The sequence below is a fragment of the Blennius ocellaris genome (genome assembly GCF_963422515.1).
Source record: "Blennius ocellaris genome assembly, chromosome: 13".
NCBI lineage: Eukaryota > Metazoa > Chordata > Actinopteri > Blenniiformes > Blenniidae > Blennius > Blennius ocellaris.
This window is the reverse complement of record NC_137662.1, coordinates 9,684,999-9,705,049: the sequence shown is the minus strand read 5'-3', so window position 1 is coordinate 9,705,049 and position 20,051 is coordinate 9,684,999. Positions and strand designations below refer to the sequence as shown.

General features: G+C 40.5%; 1 protein-coding gene across 1 annotated transcript in view; it reads right to left on the bottom strand.

Annotated features, from left to right (window-relative positions):
* wdr11 (WD repeat domain 11) overlaps positions 1–20,051 on the bottom strand; it is a 62,477-nt gene that overhangs the window by 3,342 nt on the left and 39,084 nt on the right. Inside the window, exons 13-26 of the mRNA XM_080508003.1 lie at positions 18,749–18,824; positions 15,622–15,730; positions 14,690–14,811; positions 13,659–13,806; positions 11,756–11,862; positions 10,067–10,181; positions 8,634–8,805; positions 8,352–8,460; positions 6,654–6,716; positions 6,224–6,289; positions 4,452–4,641; positions 2,548–2,643; positions 1,171–1,336; positions 710–807 (exon numbers count right to left, since the gene is read on the bottom strand). Coding sequence (XP_080364129.1) covers positions 710–807; positions 1,171–1,336; positions 2,548–2,643; positions 4,452–4,641; positions 6,224–6,289; positions 6,654–6,716; positions 8,352–8,460; positions 8,634–8,805; positions 10,067–10,181; positions 11,756–11,862; positions 13,659–13,806; positions 14,690–14,811; positions 15,622–15,730; positions 18,749–18,824 — 1,637 coding nt within the window. The remainder of the gene's footprint in view (positions 1–709; positions 808–1,170; positions 1,337–2,547; positions 2,644–4,451; positions 4,642–6,223; positions 6,290–6,653; positions 6,717–8,351; positions 8,461–8,633; positions 8,806–10,066; positions 10,182–11,755; positions 11,863–13,658; positions 13,807–14,689; positions 14,812–15,621; positions 15,731–18,748; positions 18,825–20,051) is intronic.

Sequence of the window (20,051 nt, the reverse complement as noted above, 5' to 3'; positions counted from 1 at the left end):
AAGATATTGTAGCAGATTTTGTGGTTTTATTTTCATGAAAATTTGGATTGTCACTCAAAATCGTACCAGACATCAATATCTTTATTTCTTTCCCCCCCCATAAATATATTATCCATCCACCGAGCGTGCCACACTGCTTCATCTGATCCTGGAAAAACAGCAGGGTGTCTGTCTGTATAACCACAAATTCCCGTGCTGCTCACACTAAGTAGCCATAAACCTACTAAACCACATAAGTAAATACTAGTTTCAACTCGAGACAGCCACGTCTCAGTTAATATAGCGAGTCATGGTTCAGTCGCAAGATTGTGGGTTCAATCCCTCTTCACTCCTTGTCCAAATATTACATATAAATGTCTTTGAGCAAGACACTAATACCAAAATTGCTCCAATGGAGGTTGAACACTTTGTATGGTAGCTATTGTTACTAACACTATAAAGTGTTTTGAGACTGCTAAAGCAGTAAAAACACATGATATAAGTGAAATCCATTTAGCATTCAAACAGAGAGTAAAAATAAGCAGATGGGACACATTTGCTTCCAATAAACACTCTCCAGCAGGAACAACACCCTCTCCTGATATTTTGGAGTATCCCATTAATTGAGACATTTTTATTTTTTTGCAATTATATGCAGCACTTGGGTACAATACAAACATGACCCAGTATCTGAAGTTTCCTCTTGATGGATGCCGTCATGCTGAGCTACCTTGGCCAGCCAAGCGGCTCGGTTCCACTCCCCGTAGGTCTGCAAGTAGCGACAAGCGTCCGCCGCCTTGTCAATCAAACACAGCAGCTGAACTCCCTCTGACAAACAGCACAAGTGGACAAGTTAAGAGTGTGAGCTAGAGGCTGTATGGCAGGCAAATCAGAACTGAAGGTAGTAGTCTGCCCTGTCAAAACAGTTTTTACACTGACAATATTTGGGATGTTATTAAAATGCGTTTTGAGTTTAAAGTAATGAGGAGAAAGTGAATAAGACAAAATCTATGCACTCTCTCTTGAGCTGGAGAAATACATTTCAAAGCCTCAATCAAAGCATATATTTTAAGAAAAGCCAATAATACACTTGTTAAGGCACTTTCAAGGTTTACACATCCACACACTAAATGCTGCTCATTCCTATTTAAAATACAAGAATGCTGCTTTTGGACAAATACACAACACTACCTGCTAGCTTTCCATTGGCAATCATGTTGGTGGCCACCAGCTTGATGGTGGACTGTGAGGGTCCTGAGGAGGTGATGGTGGTCACCAGGCAGGCCTTGAGTGAATCGCAGTAGTAGCTGGGGTTGTCTGCGCTCGTCTCCAACAGCAACTGCACTGCCCGGTCCGTCTGTCAGCGACAGCAGAAAGTGACGAGATTGTCAGGACGGAGCTTGGAGACAGAGATGAAGTGTTAACAGCTCTGGCTGGTGGCGGCAAATGTATGTGTATGTGCGCGTGTGTCTGAGCAGGTCGATGTGGAATTGGAAGAGGAAATTATGCTTATTATCGTGCTTTTCATCTGGTGTAGATGAAGGCTCTGGCTCATGTGGGGGTCAGCGCAGGCTGGCCTCTGCCTGTCGGCCTGCTGGATTGCTGCTCGTCCAGCAGTCTGCTGATTGCAGCCTGTGATTAGATGGAGTGTGGTGACATGGAGAGGGGAGAGGGGGTGACGCTCATCCCCGCAGACTGAAACAGCCTGGACAAAGGCAGCTTTATATGCACCTATACTACTTTTTTATGACTATAACTATGTGAGACCTCGAGTCATGAGACAAGTTAGTGAGATAAGAATTATGTTTTTAATGTATTGTTACAATATGGCATTCACATGAGTATTTACTCTAAATTCACGTTTTATTTCTGACTATTATATTGTATACTACACTTCTTTATTTTTTTCATGACTTTAATGTTTTAGTATTTTCTAGCACATACATTTTTTTCATTGTTCATAAAGTGCTGTATTAAACTAGTAATTTTATATGGCATGAATGACTGAATAGTGCAACATGAAACTATACACAGTCCATGAATAACAAGAAAAAGTCCTTATACATGGATGGACACTGTATAACAATATAATGAGTAGAATCTTTCAACAATGTGTAATGATCAAGTGCATCGGTTACTTTTTCAATGATAACTTAAGCTCTTTGTTCGCTCATCTGTGTGTGTTATTGTACAGAGAAGCTCATCGTAAAATGGTGTCACACACGGGTGAAACCTGTCTTTGATGGGACCATTGTTCTGTCAAGGCTCTCAGATTTAATGATGAATATATTAATGGAGAAGTAAACAATTGACATTTTATGATGAAATAACAATGTATTAGCAAAAAAAAAAACTGAAAAAAACAAAAAACTGTATAGGGAATGGATGATCCATCCATCCTCTATACAGCTTAAACCAATTTAGAGTCTGAAGCCAAATCCAGCTGACAAAGTGCGCACATTCACGCACGCACTAAAGTCACACCTCAAACACACGTTTCTTATGCCGCTTGATTCACATCACCTGTGTGTACACGCTTGAAATGCAGTCAGTATTTGCAGTACTCACCTGACCCAGCAGGAGGAGTTGGTCAGCACATTTCTTAGTGTGCTCATAACTGGAACGCTTCACCTCCTGCAGGTGAACCCGATCCAACTGGAACTTCTGTGGAGGTTGTAGAGGAACAAGCTAGTGTACTTTTATCAAAGCTTGTGAATGTTTTGGTGAGTGACAGAGGAACAAAAATAATTGCTACACTCATTTGATATCTCACTTGAGGATAATGATGAGGACATAGATATGGGAAGACATTGGTCGGATTAGAAAGTTCAGAGCGAGAAAGTGTCATAATGAAGTTTTTTTTCCTCAATATTCAGTAGTTGGTGCCAGTGCTTCCTGTGCTAGATTTAATTTTTGGTGGCGGTTTAGCAGTTTCCTGATGGAAGATCTCAGTGAGCACGTGATAGACATGAAAGCCTAAAACAGCAATCTGTTTTATGAGGAGGACGGAAAATGATGAAAGGAGAAAGAGTTAGAATCACAGTGGAAAATATTAGTGACCGAATGTATGTGTGCACACAGTTGTATCTGTATCTACCACAGAGGTTCACCATTAAAGTCTTGTATTCTTTATTATGATCAAAGTCACAGCTGTGGGCATAAATACTTACAGAGATACCAAATGAGTTTAGAAACTGTGTGCTCCGTATCGGGAGTCTTGAATATTGGTAATTATAGCCTGGCCACTGCCCATGGAGCTGCTTTATGACAACAGAAGCCTCATGTTGCTGGAAACCAGCTAGCTCTTTTGAGAGTCCCAACATTGCGATCACAGCTCACAAATCTCATTAACAACAAGTAAAACTTTATGAAAAGAGAACAGAGCATAATATAGAAAAAAAACTCAAAGAACAGAAGAAGAAATTGCAGGCTCATTTCGAGACTTTTTAATTAGACTTGTACCGGTGTTTTCCTACTTGAAAACCTCAGGCTAGCAAAAAGCTCTATGACAGGGCTAATGGTGTTGAGTTGATAAAGGTATGTATTCTCTCTTTTATCTTCATTATTTTAAAAAGAGGATGCCAGCTATACCAGAATAAATACCAGCTGACCCACAACAACCCCAAAAAACATCTATCTTCTCTTGCACAGTGGGACAACTTTCTAATTACCTTGCCACAATTTCCTCAGACTATGCAAGTGATGTCTGCAGCCTGGAAAGTTTAGTCTGGACGCACAAACAATGTGGAGCTCATCACTGCTGTAAAATGAAAAAAAAAGGCTAACTAAGATATAAAAAAAACCTGCAGAAGGACGAGTTCGATGAACAAAGACACCATGTACGTTGTACGTTTACTGGATCGGAGTGATGTCAGCAAACACAGAAGAGGATGATCAATCTGTGGATGTCCAACTGAAAAAAAAATAAACTGCTGAAAAACTCTCCAGCAACAAACTACTTTGGTGATTAAAGTAGAAAAAAAGATTGTGGTGATGGTTTTAAAAATCCTTGGATGCTGTGTCATCAGCAGGACAAATTGATCTGAGAAAAACACAACAAAGGGAGTTTTCTTTCTTCTTTTTTTAATAAATGAGTGTATCCACATGTGGATGAGAATCTCTGAGGAAATGTTGGGGGAATTAAATGTAGAGGGGAATGAAGTGAAGGATGGCTTTGACCTCAGAGGCTTAAAAGTGTGAGCTGGTTTCCTTAAGGACCGGAGCTTAGTGATACAACAGAGGAGACACACAGTTATTAGTGATAGATATTGACAGTGCAGGGTGACGAAGGGCAGGCTGACAGTTGTTGCACGGTCTGGCAGAAAGATACCAAATGTCTCTAGATGACACAACAGATGGGACTTTATTTTTTTATATTATCTGCTTTGACCATGTGTCTTTGTTTTTATTTTCCAAGCTCACCAAAGGAGGTAAACACATCAAAACAGGCCCCGATTTCCTCTGTGACTGACCTGGAAGTAGGAACTCTCACACAGGACATCGTGGCAGATGTCCAGGTGGTTATGAGGTGATGGTTGGCTTCCTTCGCTCGGTGCCTGACCCCCTGCGGTGGAAACACTCAGCTGGCGAGCTTGTGCAAATGACTGGAGGTAGTGTGACGCCACTGTCCAGAAGTGAAGGTCGGATTCATCCCCGAAGAGCCTGCAGATAACCACAAGAGTACACATCAGCTGACTGCAAGCTGGGCTGTGTTCTACTTGGACTCTGTGGGCTGTTCCATCACCTTCTGTGTTCATTAATGACCATGGGTGTATCTTCAAGCCCACGCCTTGTTCTTTCAGCGAGCTCCCCTCCTCCTGCTGCCTTTTTCTTCCACCCATTACTTCCCTCTGCCTCTTTTAATGCAACAGCACTGGCTCACAGCTGTTGCTAGGTTACCTTGAGACGTTAACAATGGCGTAAGGCTCGGACCGCCAGATGTAGAGGCGAAATCATAAGCTCTTTGTGTACAAGTAAGGCAACATCGTTTCAAGAGCAAAAAAAAAAAAAAGGTCCTTTGGACTTTCCAGGTAAATCATGGTTTTAATAACAGAATGCAAACAGGGAGAAGATATTGCATTTCTGCTCAGGCTGGCTGATCTAGATTTGTCAGCGGCTCGAGGGAAATGAGAACTAAAACCGAGATGAGATCAGAGTCGCTGACACTGGCTTTCATGTCACGCTTTTTTTGTGGAGTTTCGAAACCACACTGTTCAGTTACAACCACAACAAGCAATTAGTCTGTCAGATAACTGAAGTGTTGTGAAAAAATGATTTCGACAAAATTACAAAATACACAATGTATTCACCGGGGATATTTACCCAATTAATCTGCTAATCACATGGCAGGACATTGAAGCATGCGGATATGGTTCAGAGGATCTTTAAAGGTTCAAATCAAGTATCAGACTAAATTAAAAAAAATTATTTAAGACAGCGTTACTTTGAACGCAGCACAGTTGGTTCCAGATGAGTACACAGAAATTGCTGACCTGCAGGAGTTTTTATGCGCACCAATATCTCCAAGATTTACACCGAGTGGTGTGAAGAAAAGAAAAGCAGGGAGCAGCAATTCTCTGAGAGAAGAAGCCTTATTTGGGAATGGTCGAAGACAGATGGTCTCATTTGTTATTACTAAAGTATGCAAAGGAACTGAAAAGTGATTCCTGGTTGAATAATTCAAAATCAATCTCAAAATGTACACAGTTAGGCAGTGTGTGTAGGATTAATTTTCATGGCAACAATTCTCATCACACTGGAAAGGCTATTATCTGCCTCTTTTAAATGGTGTCACATTTGTAAGGAAAATGCATGTGTGGGATGAGCATCGAAGTGGACTATGTGGACTGCATCTATGAAAAGTTTTCTGAGAATACCAAACAGCTTTTTTTTGTTTAGTTCTGAGCGTTTTGAGGCTTTGGTACTCCCAGGAGCTGACTGCAAGCAGTCTGATTGTCACCTCTCAATGCAAATAAATATGAAAATGAGATTCTGCATCCCAGATCTCTACAGTCTGGAACCAAAATCTAGCCTCCTAAAATACAATACATGTCACATCCTACCTGAGCATTCCTTGACAATCGACTTCCATCTGCATTTTTTGGGGGTTAAAACAATACTTTTGTCTGCACTGGTTTCATGAAATTTTGACCAAGCCGAGTCCTGATAAACTGGTGTGCCGAGGCACATGAACAGTCTGCACAAACAGAAAACAGTAGCAACTCCCGGCAGTGTTGTAACCCACCGTGAGACCAGGAGGCAGCGCTGCAGAAGACTGAGCTCTGGGTCCTGTAGCACACTCTTCATGTCACTGGGGAGCCAATCAGAAACAGACAATCAGAACACAGCCAGAGCCAATTACACTTCTCAAACACAGCGGGGCTCAGCGTGGCTGTAACGGGAGACTCTCCTCATTTGTCAACTCACCGAGTACATGCACTTTGGACCTGCTGTCTAAACACCGAGGACCCTGGGAGTACAACTTCAAGCCAATAGTGCAGTACTTTAAAACACACTAACACTGGGCTCCGAAATATTGACAGACTGTACACATACACATCGGCACAACGACATCGAAATGCTGGTGTTTCATCACACTGGTTATATTAAGCAATTTAGTTTGAGGTATTATGTGGATTCCCCAAAGAAAACAGAGCAATAGCGTAATAACTTACTTCGACAAGGAGTTGAGCTGCTCCTGGATCAGGCCTTTTATCTCCCCTCTCTCAGTGTAGTCTCTGAAACAGACACATCAAAGTCAGTCAAATGGCTGCTGAAACCAAACCTGAGCTGATATTAAATGAGAACCTGCCTGTTATGAGAAGTGGACCTGTGGTATCTGGCAAGGTCTGTTCTAACATTTATGCTGAGGTCAGGCACAGGCTGCTCCTATAAATGCTTCGCTTATGATCGGGCAGCTGTGTGTGATAAATGAAAAAGGACTAAAACACTCACAGCTCAGTCAGATGGATCCAACGACATTCGGTTATTAGACAAAAACAGATGCTAAGGTCCACAAAACAAAAAAGAAAGCCCTTTCAGAGCTGCCATGGCTGCATCCCATGTTGACTTATTTACATAAGTGGTTTGCTTCCACTGGTACTATGTTTATTTATTTCTGTAATTTTCATGAAGGAAATAAAATAAATGACTGCATTGTTGGCAGATAGTGCGACTGTAAGAGCAAACAATGCACTAAGACTTGTCCTATAGCTTAGCAGTTTAAGATTCATTAAATATTTTATCCTGATTTAGTATTGCAAACCTGCTTCATTTCCCAGTAACTTAAGCTTTAAGCGTAATACATCGACATGCGATTACCTTGGCACTTTAAATCTACTCCTGCTCACATTTAATTATTCTTGGCATTGCTGCACTGAACTGAGCATCAAATGCAAAGTCGAGACGATATTAAAAATAAATGACCTTACCAAGCTTTAACTAAGATCTAATGTGACTTCATCTCAAAGTGAGGATGCTTAAAATAGGTCAACTCATAAAAGGACTGGTTTTTTTTTAACGTGAACTAAAAAACTTCTATTAGGATTAATGAAATTATGCATGATATTATATAACTCAGTCTGTAATTGCAGCAGGGTTAAAAGAACATGGCATGTGTGTCTTCAGCAATAGGCAGTAAGAAGTAAGAAGGATCAAATACAGTTTATCCAAAGGCTTCTCTGATCAATCGCTGATGCATGCTATATGGACATCAATTATTGAAAGTACTGACAACTATCAATGTGGTGCTGTGCTCCGCTGGCTCACAACACTTTGCTTTAGGCTTGGTGTCACTATTCGTCTATTTTTGCAAGCTGTGGTACACCAGATCCAAATGTGAAGGCTGAGGGGCAGATTTTTGTGCAGACGAACCAGTTCGATAAAAGAAATCAAATGATCCCACAGGCTGTGAGGACCGGTGTGTTTTTCCCACAGCACCTTGCTTGAATATTGAGTTTAATAAGATTCAGTCATCCAAGTTAACATTAAATGAAAACATACGTGTATAGAATTTGTATAACCTCTCATGTGTATCAAATAATTAATAAAAGTATATTTTTCACAGTGAAGTAGTGGGTAGCACACTTGCCAGACAATGAGAAGAGCCTTGGTTTGATGAGGGCTTTTTGTTTAGCATTTACATGGTTTGCATGCGGGTTTTTTTTCTCCCAGTAGACTAGCTTACTTCCACAATCTAAAGATTCATCTGCTTTGGTTAGATTCATTGGTCTCTAAATTGTTCATGGCCATGCTTAATTCCGTGATTAGATGTGTTTGCACTCTCAGGGATGGCAACAGGAAAAAATGATTTCAGCTGAAAGAAGTGCGGACAAATTCAGAGCAAGCACATTAGTATTGCTTGGTCCACTTACACTTGTGTGATGTCCATGGTAAAGGTTCCTGACCAAGGCTGCAGAAGAAGGAAGGCCTTCAGCGTGAGGGCAGCGCGGGGCACCAACAGGTAAGGGCACCACACAGGATCTGTGCATATAATCCACACGTGAAAAAGGATGCTTTTATTATTACGACTTCATTTTTACTTTCAAGGAAACAAGTGTCATTGCGTAACATGTAACTGGATAACCTAATGCAGCTCATTGTTTTAGGAAAATGCTACATTTCTCCAATTCTGTTTTTTTTTTTGCTGAGCTCACCGGTCAAGTCTTGCTCATCCATACGGTAGCTGGCTGACTTCATGGCCATCTCCAGCACTCTGATGCAGCCATCGTCTGACGCCAGTACAACCTTGTCCGATGTACACCAGTCGATGTCTAAGATGCGGTAGTTCACATTGCGACCGATTCGCATGCTGCTGACCATTTGGACCTGTGACAGAGAAGAGACAGCTGGTTAATCTGAAACGGCTCTGATCTATGCTTCCCTCTGATTGCACTTGCACTATTTGTAGAGTGATGGTGGAAGATTCCCAAAAATGCTGCAAACAAAAGCAGGGAGGCAAAATATTTGGTGTTTTTTGGGAGGCTATTTGATCAGTCTGCAACAGCTTGGTGTCTCCGGGTAAACTCATTTGTATTGATTCTAACAGGACACAAGATGGAAGAGACAATGGGAAAATGGCTTTTTTTTTGCAGGATGTATCCTCTAAAAGCTTTCTCTGGCTTTTATGTTGGTGCACTCAGTGAAACCCAGCTGTCAGAAGGGTAGTGAGGCATTTCAAATATCTCTCCTGCACTTTTCCTCCTCCCTGTTTCTTTCTTGCTCCTCCTTCTGTCTCCATCTTTTTCGTGCTCTACAGCTTTTCCTCCCGTCTCTCCACAGTGTTATCCATCTGTTGTCTGGCTTTTACGACTGGGGACAGGAAAGTGTCTCATCTCTGCTCAGCTCCACCCAGACAACAGTGCTCCCTTGGGAAGATATCCCAGCACCTAATGCTTCTTAACGCACCAAATTATCTGAGTCCATATTAATCTGCTCTTCAATATTTTACTATTCACTGCTGCCGGGGAAGATAACAAATAATGTGGCATGGGTACAGATAAGTGGGGAAAAAAAGAGCAATCCATGGCATTAACCGAAGTGATGAGATGGAGTGCAAACTAGCCTTAAGGATTCTTATTTGAGGTGACGTGAAGAGGCACTATGCATGATGATGACTTCGCTAAAGAAGGCTTAAGATAAAGTGACAATGCATGCTGCTTTTAGGTGCCAGGATCATCCATCATGCTATGGCAATGCGTATGAATATTTGGAAAAAAGCTTTTAAGGCTTGTGCATATATATACTTACACAGCAGACTGTAATGATTCTTTAATACAACACAATTACAGTGAATATACTCATACGATACACTAATACAGTGTTAGACTGAGCTGGGACAATAGTTAAATATACTCCACAACAGCGGGTGCAGTGTTTGAAAACTCGTTAACTCTGCCAGAGTAAATCTCTAAATCACTACAAACCTGCAGACCATAGCAGCTTCTATCCTTTAATTTCAGAGCAGTGGGTCGAGGCATGCTGGGAATTTATTATGTGCAGAGAACAGATCAATCAGGGATAGAGCTGCTATACTTTACACATAGCGATATGCCACTGGCAACTGCTGAAGATTTTGCATCTCGCTCACCTCTTTGGTGTCCCAGACCTCTGCTCCATCTGTGTACATGACCAGAAGCTTCTGGTTGCCCTTACCGGGGGCAAACCGGATCTTCTTCACCCAGCCCCGATGAGTCGGTATTCCCCTGAAAGTAACAATGGCATGTGCTATTTTCAGACAACTCTCAATGTCATTAAAAATAAAACAGTCGCAATTACATTTTGTAAAATACATTTCTATTGATGATGTCAGAATACATACACCAGAAACAGATGAACTCTTCTCCAGCTCATTGAAACTTAGGTGAGATTTAACCTTTTGTTACATGTCCATACAGATAGGAACAAAGAAGCTTTTCAGTTGTTAAACCACATAAAGCGAGAGATTTTTAGTATGACTTCGGTACTCTCACCTTCTCCCTCATTCAGATTTGAAACTGTGTGTGATTAGTCAGACTCCTGAATGGAGCACAATTCACTGCCATACTAGAAAACTGTACCCGGAAAAAGAAATTATTTATGGAATAGAACAAAATACATAAAGCACTTCGCTCGCGGGGAAATTATTTCTCTGCAGTTAACCAGTTAAACTTGTTTACACGTACCAGGAGCAGCGGGTTTGCAGAATGAACATTCTGACGTCTAAAAAGGAATTCAGAATTCAGAAAGTGAAACCAGTACATGAATGCTGCATTAGTGGACAAATAAGAGCTGCAATCAGCAACCAGGTCCATGTTCTTTAATATTTGACATGTCTTAGGAGATACAGCAGCACGAAGTAGCACTGAAACCCTCGCATGTCAATGAGCTCTGCTTGCATTGTGTTACGTCACTTCATAGTGTTTCTCAGAGGCAAACAGACAAAATAGAAGAAAAAGTTTTGGCTTCGTGGGAATGCTGAGAAATCATCTTGAGTAAGTCACAAGGACTGTTGGTTTAGAGAAAAATATTAAACAAATCTTACAAAAATGAATTGATGTATAAGCACTTTTGGCACTGGCTTGTGTTTTGTAAACAAATCTGGAAAAGTACAAAAACAAGATCCATCTACTGATTATTTTATAATTCATTGGATGAGACAATACTCATCACGTTCTAAAATCTGTATGACTGAATAAAATGTCCTAATATATATATATATATATATATATATATATATATATATTTATTTACTGAAAAGCACACACACAGAGGGAAGAGTCCCCAAAAAATAAAGAAAGTATTCAACTATAACTACCATTACATTGCATAAACTGTACTTTTATATTAAAAATTTAAAAATTTAAAACTATTTGTGAAAATAATACATTTATCAGCAATAAAAATGTAGATCTAATGACTTGAATGAAATTTTAAATTGTGGTCATACTCAATATAGGTCCTTAATCTTAGTAGTGGAGTGGAATACAAGCTGTAAATTGTATTACAAATATTAACTTGGGAGAAAAAACAAAAAAAACTAGAAAGATCAACAATAAAAATCCTGCGAAATACTACTTGATCACAGTAACAACAAAATGTTTAAGTCCAACCAAGTCCACTAGCCAGGTAACATTACATTTATATAATTGCAATAATTTAAGCATATGCTAATTTGTGTTCTTTTCTTTAAAACCGATTAAAATAGATCACATTTATTAAATACTAAAATGGAGGCACATCAAATCATCTGGAATAAAATGACTCAGAAGCTTACTAAATGTCTCAGTTTGGCTGTTACCTTGATAAACGAGCTTTGAGGTCCCAGAAGTTGAGATTACCGTCCACGTCACCAAGCACCAGGGTGTCGCCTTTCCAGGCAATGCAGGCAATACTACCCATACTACCCTGAAAGAAAGGAAAAAGTAAACATGTAAATTAGGAGAGTATAATCAGTATAACTAATTTGCCATCTACTAGCTTCACTAGTGACTTGTTGAGCCAAAGGCCATTTAAAGTTTAAAGCCTGCAGTCTTCGGTGACCTGCTGTGTCAGGTCCATGATTATCTTCTAAACACTATGTTTTTATTTTGAGAAATACTGATTCATAGTCACAATATCAATGTCATAAACCATTGCGGGGTGAACGATACAAAAGCAAATTTATCAGTTCTCCCGACAGCTATAAAACATGCCACTCTCTGGCATTTAATATTTGGATGTGAATAAAAACACGGCAATAAATTGAAATGTCTCTGGCAAAGTCATGTTCGACAAGCACCTCATCTGAGTCTGAGCAAGACGAGGCTGTGCCACAGCAGTGCTGGAGTGAAGACGTAAGTGTCAGCTCACCTTCAGCGTGTGATAGGACAAAACTTTTTTTGGGAGAGTTTTCCACTGCTTGCCTGACAGAGATCTGAAGATCTTCTGTAATCGTGTAAGGACTGTAAAACCTTTGGGGTATGCAAATGTGTGAGGGAAAATAAATCTACAGCCATCACACAGATAAGGCTTACAAATCCCCAGGTAAACCTCTAGCGCCTGTGTGGTATGAAGAGACTGCACGGCACAGCATCCACCGCCTCACAATGGATACACTACACCAGCATCTCTTTAAAAATACTACACTGAGTAGGGAAAATGTTACCACCTTGAGTGAAAAATTGAGAGAAAAACAAGCTAAACTTCAGCGGTGAGAGTGATGATATGCTGCTTCTACTGACAGAAACTGTAGCAAATTAACAACAGCCAACAGAAGGTGCTACCTAAAACCGCTGCATGACTCAGCTCCACACATATCCAAGTTTTTATGAGGTAATGAATCCCAGAAAAGTTCCCAAAGTTAATGTTTTTCCAAAGAAAAAACCCATAACGGGTGCTTAGGCAGCTAAAAAGCTCATCAAATCACTCGACTGATGTGATATTACCATGGCATCTTGAAGTCATCCAGGTGGAAAAATAAAAGCAATCTATGTTTACTCACTAGGTTGTAGTATAAAAAAAATTAAAAAGATGGCTGGGTTACTGCTTCAATGTTTTACAAATGGATGCAGTAACAGATCCTCTTCCCCTGCATCACATTTCAAATCAGTGAATACGTGCAAAGACACCATTGAGGACATCATCAACACCACACACCTTAAAGTGGCTGCTTCCTCCCCAGAATATGACACAAAATGCAGCTTCTGTAAAGCCTTCACCTCGATTGCATTCATTTATTACTGTGAGGGGAACATTAAGTTGGCCATATTTTATCTTCCTCCCCCACACACACACACACAATTCTCCGAAGGACATAAGCTACTGCTACAGGAATCAATGCCAAAGAAACAGCGTATGTGGCATACCGAGTAAAAATACAGTATTAAGGGTCATGTCGGCTGCATCGTGAAGCCAAGAGGTAAATTAATAGATAAATGGATCTGGGAATAATAGATAGTAGATACAAACATTAACAGAGACAGGAAATGGCAAAGTTAGAAGCAGAAGTAATGATAGGAGGCAGAGTGGTACCTGCCAAAAGTAAACACGTTGGGAAAAAAAAAAAAGGATTGTGATGTTTGTGCAAATATTTCTTAACTGGATAAAGAGCGGTACGAAGAAGATAAGAAAAAAATATGTGTAAGGATGACCTTACAGTGGGACTGGACAGTGTGAAATAAAAGGCAGACATAAAAAGTGACACACACAGTCTCTATACTCACATCGGGGGGAATTCGTGCACCATCTTTGACTGTGTTGCCCTCCACGGTGATGTGGTAGACCTGTCCATCTGTGTCAGTGAATACAAAGTGTTCCCTGGCGGAGATGGCCTGACTCGTCTCTGACTTGCTCTCAGCATCTTGCAGGAGACTACACGGTGAGTTTGAGTTGTAGGGGAGAAAAAAAAGACTTAACATAAAAATCTACCAGATAAGAACATGTAATTTTTTTTTTCTTCCTATTTCTTATGTGAAATCTTCTGGCTGGTAAGTTGATATTCTACTGCTGGCTGTAGCCAGGTATCTGAAACCACTAGTATCTGGTCCAGTGTTTCCTAACTTCAGGCAGGTGTACCCCGGAGGAGTTTATTCTACATCAACCAGGGGGTACAAAGTAGAATTTTAAATAAGCTAAACTATAACCAATGGCGGAAAAATTATGATTTCACTCAGAAAAAGAAAAAAAAAAACCTCAGTGCCCACTTCACTTGCACACACTTAATATGATTCAGTGCTGCAGCGCTGCCATAAATTCTGCGTTCACAAAAGATACACTATCGTTTTGCTTGGGATTACGTGAGCGGTTTTAATTCCATTATGTTGCTTTGTTCTAGTATTGTGGAGACCCCATTTGCATACACGAGAGGGTCAGAATGCTGGTCAAGTGAACATTGAAGCAGAGTGCCTCAATAATGAGAGCATGAATTAGCATGAAGTTCGAACCACTGATAAATCCTCAAGAAAAATGTAAAGTTATTCCCTTAGAAAACACAGTTATGATGAAGCTCACAATGTCTAATTGCAAATATGCCCCTAATAGCTAACACATGGATGGAGTCGCTCTCTTTTCTCTCTGCTGTTCAGCTGATATATGTTTAATCTGTTCTCCAAACTTCTAACATTTCCCCAACAGAATAGAAGAATTCTCAAAATAAAGGATTTCAGGGTGATGGATTTCTATCAGAGGTGTCTGTGAGGGAAAAAAAAAAAAAAAGCTATCCCCAGCAAAGGAGCTGATGCTTTCTAACACCGACCTGATGACCGAGGATTCAACGCTGCTCTGCTCGGCATCTGACACAGTTTGGCGTGCCATGGCCTCCCTGGCTGCCATCTGCTTCTTCTTCAGACTTTTCAGGTTGTGGGATGGGGACCACTCCTGTTTACACAAACACAGGACTACAGTTGCTATAGACCAGGAAAAAAAACAACAACCCTTAAAACAAAGGAGAAAAAACAACTGCTGCTGATTTGACAACATAAAAGAAAAACAGCAGCCAGAGGAAGAAGAGAGGAAAGGAAGAGGATTTGCATGTATGCACGCATGAATATCAAGGTGCACAGGAGAGAGTTTTGAAATCCTGTCTTCTTGGGTAAGAGCTGTAACTTCAGTTTTTCGACTGGAGGTTGTAATCAATATGGAAATGAGACGGCAATATCAGGCTGGAGGAAGCAGGCATGTATTATTAAGGCTACTGGCATTTTTATTCACACTGTGGAGGATTTTACGGCCCCACAGTAAAGTTTGTCCAGCATCACTCTTCTTTTATGAGGGTTTCTTAGGCCTAATGAAGCTGCGGTCCTTCGCTGAGCTCGGGGGGATTTTTTCACACTAATCTTTCAAACAATCCACATAAACACAAGAAGGAGAAGGGGTCAAAAAGTATAAGAGACTATTTACCAAAGGGCAGAGTAAATACTGGGTGTTTCTCCAGCAATGATTGCGTGTTTTGTGAACGTTATTCTGGGTGCAGTAAATTTAGATGATCAGACTTGAACACCTTGTAGGAAACATGTCATTTCTGTTTCACAAACACGTTTGTGTGTGCGTGTGTGTGTGTGTGTGTGTGTGTGTGTGTGTGTGTGTGTGTGTGTGTGTGTGTGTGTGTGTGTGTGTGTGTGTTTTACGGGAACAGCTGAATAAAGGGTTAGAGGATACACTTTTGATTCTATGTTAATATGTCCTCACCAATGCAGTAACAGTAGGGAAGTTCTTTGCCATCTCGCGCAGAAGTGTCCCGGTCCTGGTGTCCCACAGCTCCAGGGGTTTGTCTCTGAACACCACCACCAGGTACTGCCTGTGGAGGAAACACACACACACATTCAGATCTAAGCGACATACCGAAGGAAGGAAGATTTTTTTTTTTCTCCCAGTGTTGAATTCAAAAAGGTTTCTCTGTAGGAGATGTACCAGTAAAACAAAGAGCATAATGTTTGTTTTCTTTCTCTCTATACGGTACTATAAATCTTTGCATGCTGAATTATTTTAGCTCGCTACAAGAATATGCATGAAACAACAGTGGATTTTTGCAAGATGTTCTGCTCTGCTACTAAATCTCCAACGCTGAAGTTTGTCTTAAATACACACTGCCGTGGTGTATTGAGAAGTGAATTAGTAACAAAAGCTGGCCATTATCCGGCGCAACTGATCCAATATTTACATTTGTGACCTGAAGTTAAGCAGAACTGAGCAGTAAAACCCATTTGAGCGAGGTCACAAGTCCCGAGCCTTGATGACCTACCATGCCCAGGAGTCACAATCTGACTTCTTGCTGCTGTAGAGCAGCAACACAATAACCACCTGCCAAACACTCCCAGCTGCTTTAATGAAAGCATGTGATTGTTTTTATTCATGAGTACGATGACTAGACTTTGGTCACCGTAGATGTGTGACCTGAGATACTATAGAAATATCTTAACAAAACAGTAGAGGAAAGATGCTGGTGAGGCATTACTTTCCATTTATTTTGTTTGTATCATATAGATCACAGCTTTTAATTTGTTTGAAATTTACTTTCAAAGTCCTAACTTGATTTAGAAGGGAAGCAGCATGTTTGCAGTGAATTTTATGTCAATTAAACAGCAAATTGTTAGTCTATGTTAAACAAATGCTGGGATTTATTTATAAAAAAAGCTCTAGGCTTTACAATATGATTGTTTTTTAAATGTTTTGGGGCAACTGTGAAACAAGCCTTTGAAACTGTGAAACTGGACGTCAGTTGGCTTCCTTCTATAAAATGTCTTAAAATGATGAACAAAGAAGTGACTTATTTTCAAGCTAAATTATTCTACTTGAATACAGCAACACCCATCTCTGCAGTAAAGTTTCTCATGTAAGGTGGCCTTGAGGGATTGCTTTGAAAGAAGCTGATAAATACATCACATTATTATTACATGATTTTTGTATAAACTGCTTGTACTGCTTGATTCCATTATCTGCTTGCTACTTAATTGATTACAGCACAATTTCCTAGATACATCAGAACTTCAGTGATTAACTGAATTTGAGGATTAGAAACTTAACAGTACAGTATACATAATTTAATTACATGCATGATTAAAATAAGATTTAGGGTAGTATTTTTCAAAGCTTGACTTTGATTGTACAGCAATATATGAGAAGGCAAATGGCAGGTTTAACATTTTTTTCATCATCTGAAGCTCTTGTGATTAGTCATTAAATCAGCAGGGTGTTTGTCAGCCAGATAAATGCCATGGTTTGCTTTGACAGAGAGGGCAGGAAGAGAACAACACAAGAGAACACTTGTGAGTTAACAGGTGGGTTGAGAGGAAGTGATGGGACTCTATGAGAACTGCAGCAATGTTAGAGGATATCTATAAAGCTTGACAGCAATTCAAGTTGATTCCCCGATTGCATTGTAATATCCGTGGTAATGCTGAAACCTGAAGGTAAGACAAGATCTTTTGGTACTGAATTTAGCACCAGTATTTTTTTAGCGCTTCTGAATTGAGCTTTTCCAGCTTTGATGGATGCTTTTATTGTCAATCTGTCAAAATTCTTTACAGTTGAGAAATCAGATTGTTGAGATGAACATTTCAGACTGATGTTCAGGTTTATATGCACCGAGGATGTAATTGATTAAGTAGGTAGATCAATCAATCCCATCATGCTCTGCACTGTGGTGCTGACCATTTGTGATAGGGTGGATGTAATCCCACATCCAACTTTACCCAGAAACACACTTTCTAGATCAATTTCTAAGCCTGACTAATCAAACTTGTGTAGGTAACTTTAAACAACAGACGTGTAACAAAGCTCTACGTGGTTACACAGCCTCCTCTGATCTCATTTGAATTTGAACTGGAATAGTTAGAAGTGTTTGCATGACGTGATTGAGTTGAATCTTTAATTATTCAGATTATTCTTCGTTACAAATTACAATCAATGTCAAGCCCTGAATGTAGTTTCTTTAGCAGAAACTGCATTTGAATACATTAATAAGAGTTCTGTTGGAAAGCAGTAAATATCTTGAGTCTTTAGGCAGTGCACCAATCATGACATGCATATATTATATATTTTTTCATGGTCATGGTCTTTGTGCTGACCTATGTATTCAATGCCTCCATTGCAGCCCACTCTATCCATTTTCGAGGAGAACACTTGTTGCCATTAGCATTGCAGCTTGGGTCAAGAGTCACCAAACGCAGTCAGAATAATCAGAGCTGTCACTTTCCTATATAATGTACTATTCAAGTAAACATATTGTTAGTGCATCCACACAGTCTGACAAAAGAGGGTGCCCTTGAATAGAAAGACAGACCGAAAGTCGTATCCAGAGTGGCCAACAACACAAAAACCGGCTGCCATCTGGTGACTTTGGTCATAGTTCTGCTTCTCAAAAAGTGCGTGACATCTGCAAATGTCTACTAATTTTGTATTTATACACTAGAAGATGCAGCAATGATAAAGACGAACAAACAAAAGTGATCAACAAGGGGGGGGGGGGGGGGGGGGGGGGATAATACACAGAAATGAGCTATCAAGCAGGTTTTGGTTTCTTTTTCGATTTCTAATCAAATTTAATCTGGTGATGATACATGGAGAGCAGTCCAATCCTAATGTCTTCTGAACATTGTGAAATCACAAATGTTTAGAAATGAAAGTCAACAGAGACATCGAAAGACAGAATGGCTCCGGGCTAGTAAGGCAAAGCAGTGTGTGTGTGTGCGTGTGCGTGTGCGCGTGTGTGTGTGTGTGTGTCTGTGTGTGTGTGCGTACAGCTTGTTTTGTATATGTCAGATGAAAACCTTTTAAAATGCTGGTGTTTGGTGGTGTTTTGGTGACAGGAGCTTACTTCAGATGAGACACTTTAATCATCTCAATGGGTGGCTCATCATTCCCTCGCTCGCCCCTGAATGCAAAGCATCGGCCTAAAAAAGAGAGAGAGTGGAGAGTGAGAGAAAGAAGGTGTGAGCGAGGGAGACAAGGTGAAGATAACAAGACGGTGAACCTGTTGGAGGGGGGGGGGGGGGGGGGGGGGGACTCATCTCATTTCACTTTTGTGCCACCGCGTCCTGGTTTCATCTCTTTAGCCGGAGTGAGGAGAGAAAACTGCCGGCAAATTATTCCAAACACCTGCTCTAATGTGTGCTGCTCATCCACAACTTTCCACCCAGAAAGTCAACAGTATACAGAGAATCACTGTGGGCCTTTATTAAACAAAACGAGAATGCCCTTGAGCTGCGTCGCATCACTTTCACCCGAGGAAGGGCTGATGTGATACTGAAGAGGACATTCGAGGGGGGAGGCCTATTTAAAATGGACAGAGTGATAGAGTTGCCTGAGGTAGTCTAAATGGAGGGTGACCTCAAATGTTGGGTGGTGTGTACCGGAGGGAATGAAATAGCTAAGCATATGGTGCGGGGGAAACTTTAGGGACCTGTGGCGCACTCAAGGCTAATGAAGTACTACTCATTATTTCCTCCTTCATTTCCACTCGCATACACAACAGTAGGGGTCACATGTCCTGATTACGGAGCATCTATTACTGCAGCTCACCGTTTAGGACATCAGCCTAAAGGCTGTAATTACGTGTCAATCTTTGATTTGCATCGATGCTCCGATCTGATGTTGTCCAGTTTCTTGAAGTCTTGGGAGGACTGGGAATCGGGAGGGGTATCTTTTTAAATTTAAAGTTTAATCCATCAATCTGGAGAACATTAAGAACTAAGTTTAGAACTTATCGCAATATTTAAGAGTTGATATATTTGGAACTTCAACGCAGCTATCAAAAAACTGTGTTTAGGTATGAATGGTCAAAGCACAACAAAAAGGCTGGCGATCATGATAAACACTTTACAAAGTGACCCAAACAAATAACCTGAAAAGGCATGATCTTTACCCTTTAATGATGCAGATATGCCAAAGTATGTTCAATGTGTTGATAACGTTAGATAGGAAAATTGCAAAAATATACCACAAACCAGTAATGTACTCAATTCTGGATAAACTACTATAATCTGTGGTCCAATTGTTTCGACCACTGGGGTTTCTTGTTATAATAGTAACAGAGAGTATTAATGCAGTCAGCCTGATGGCTGTACTAGCATCAAGAGTAAGTTGGCCAGGTATGTTGATGTCACCTCCCAGTCCCCCCA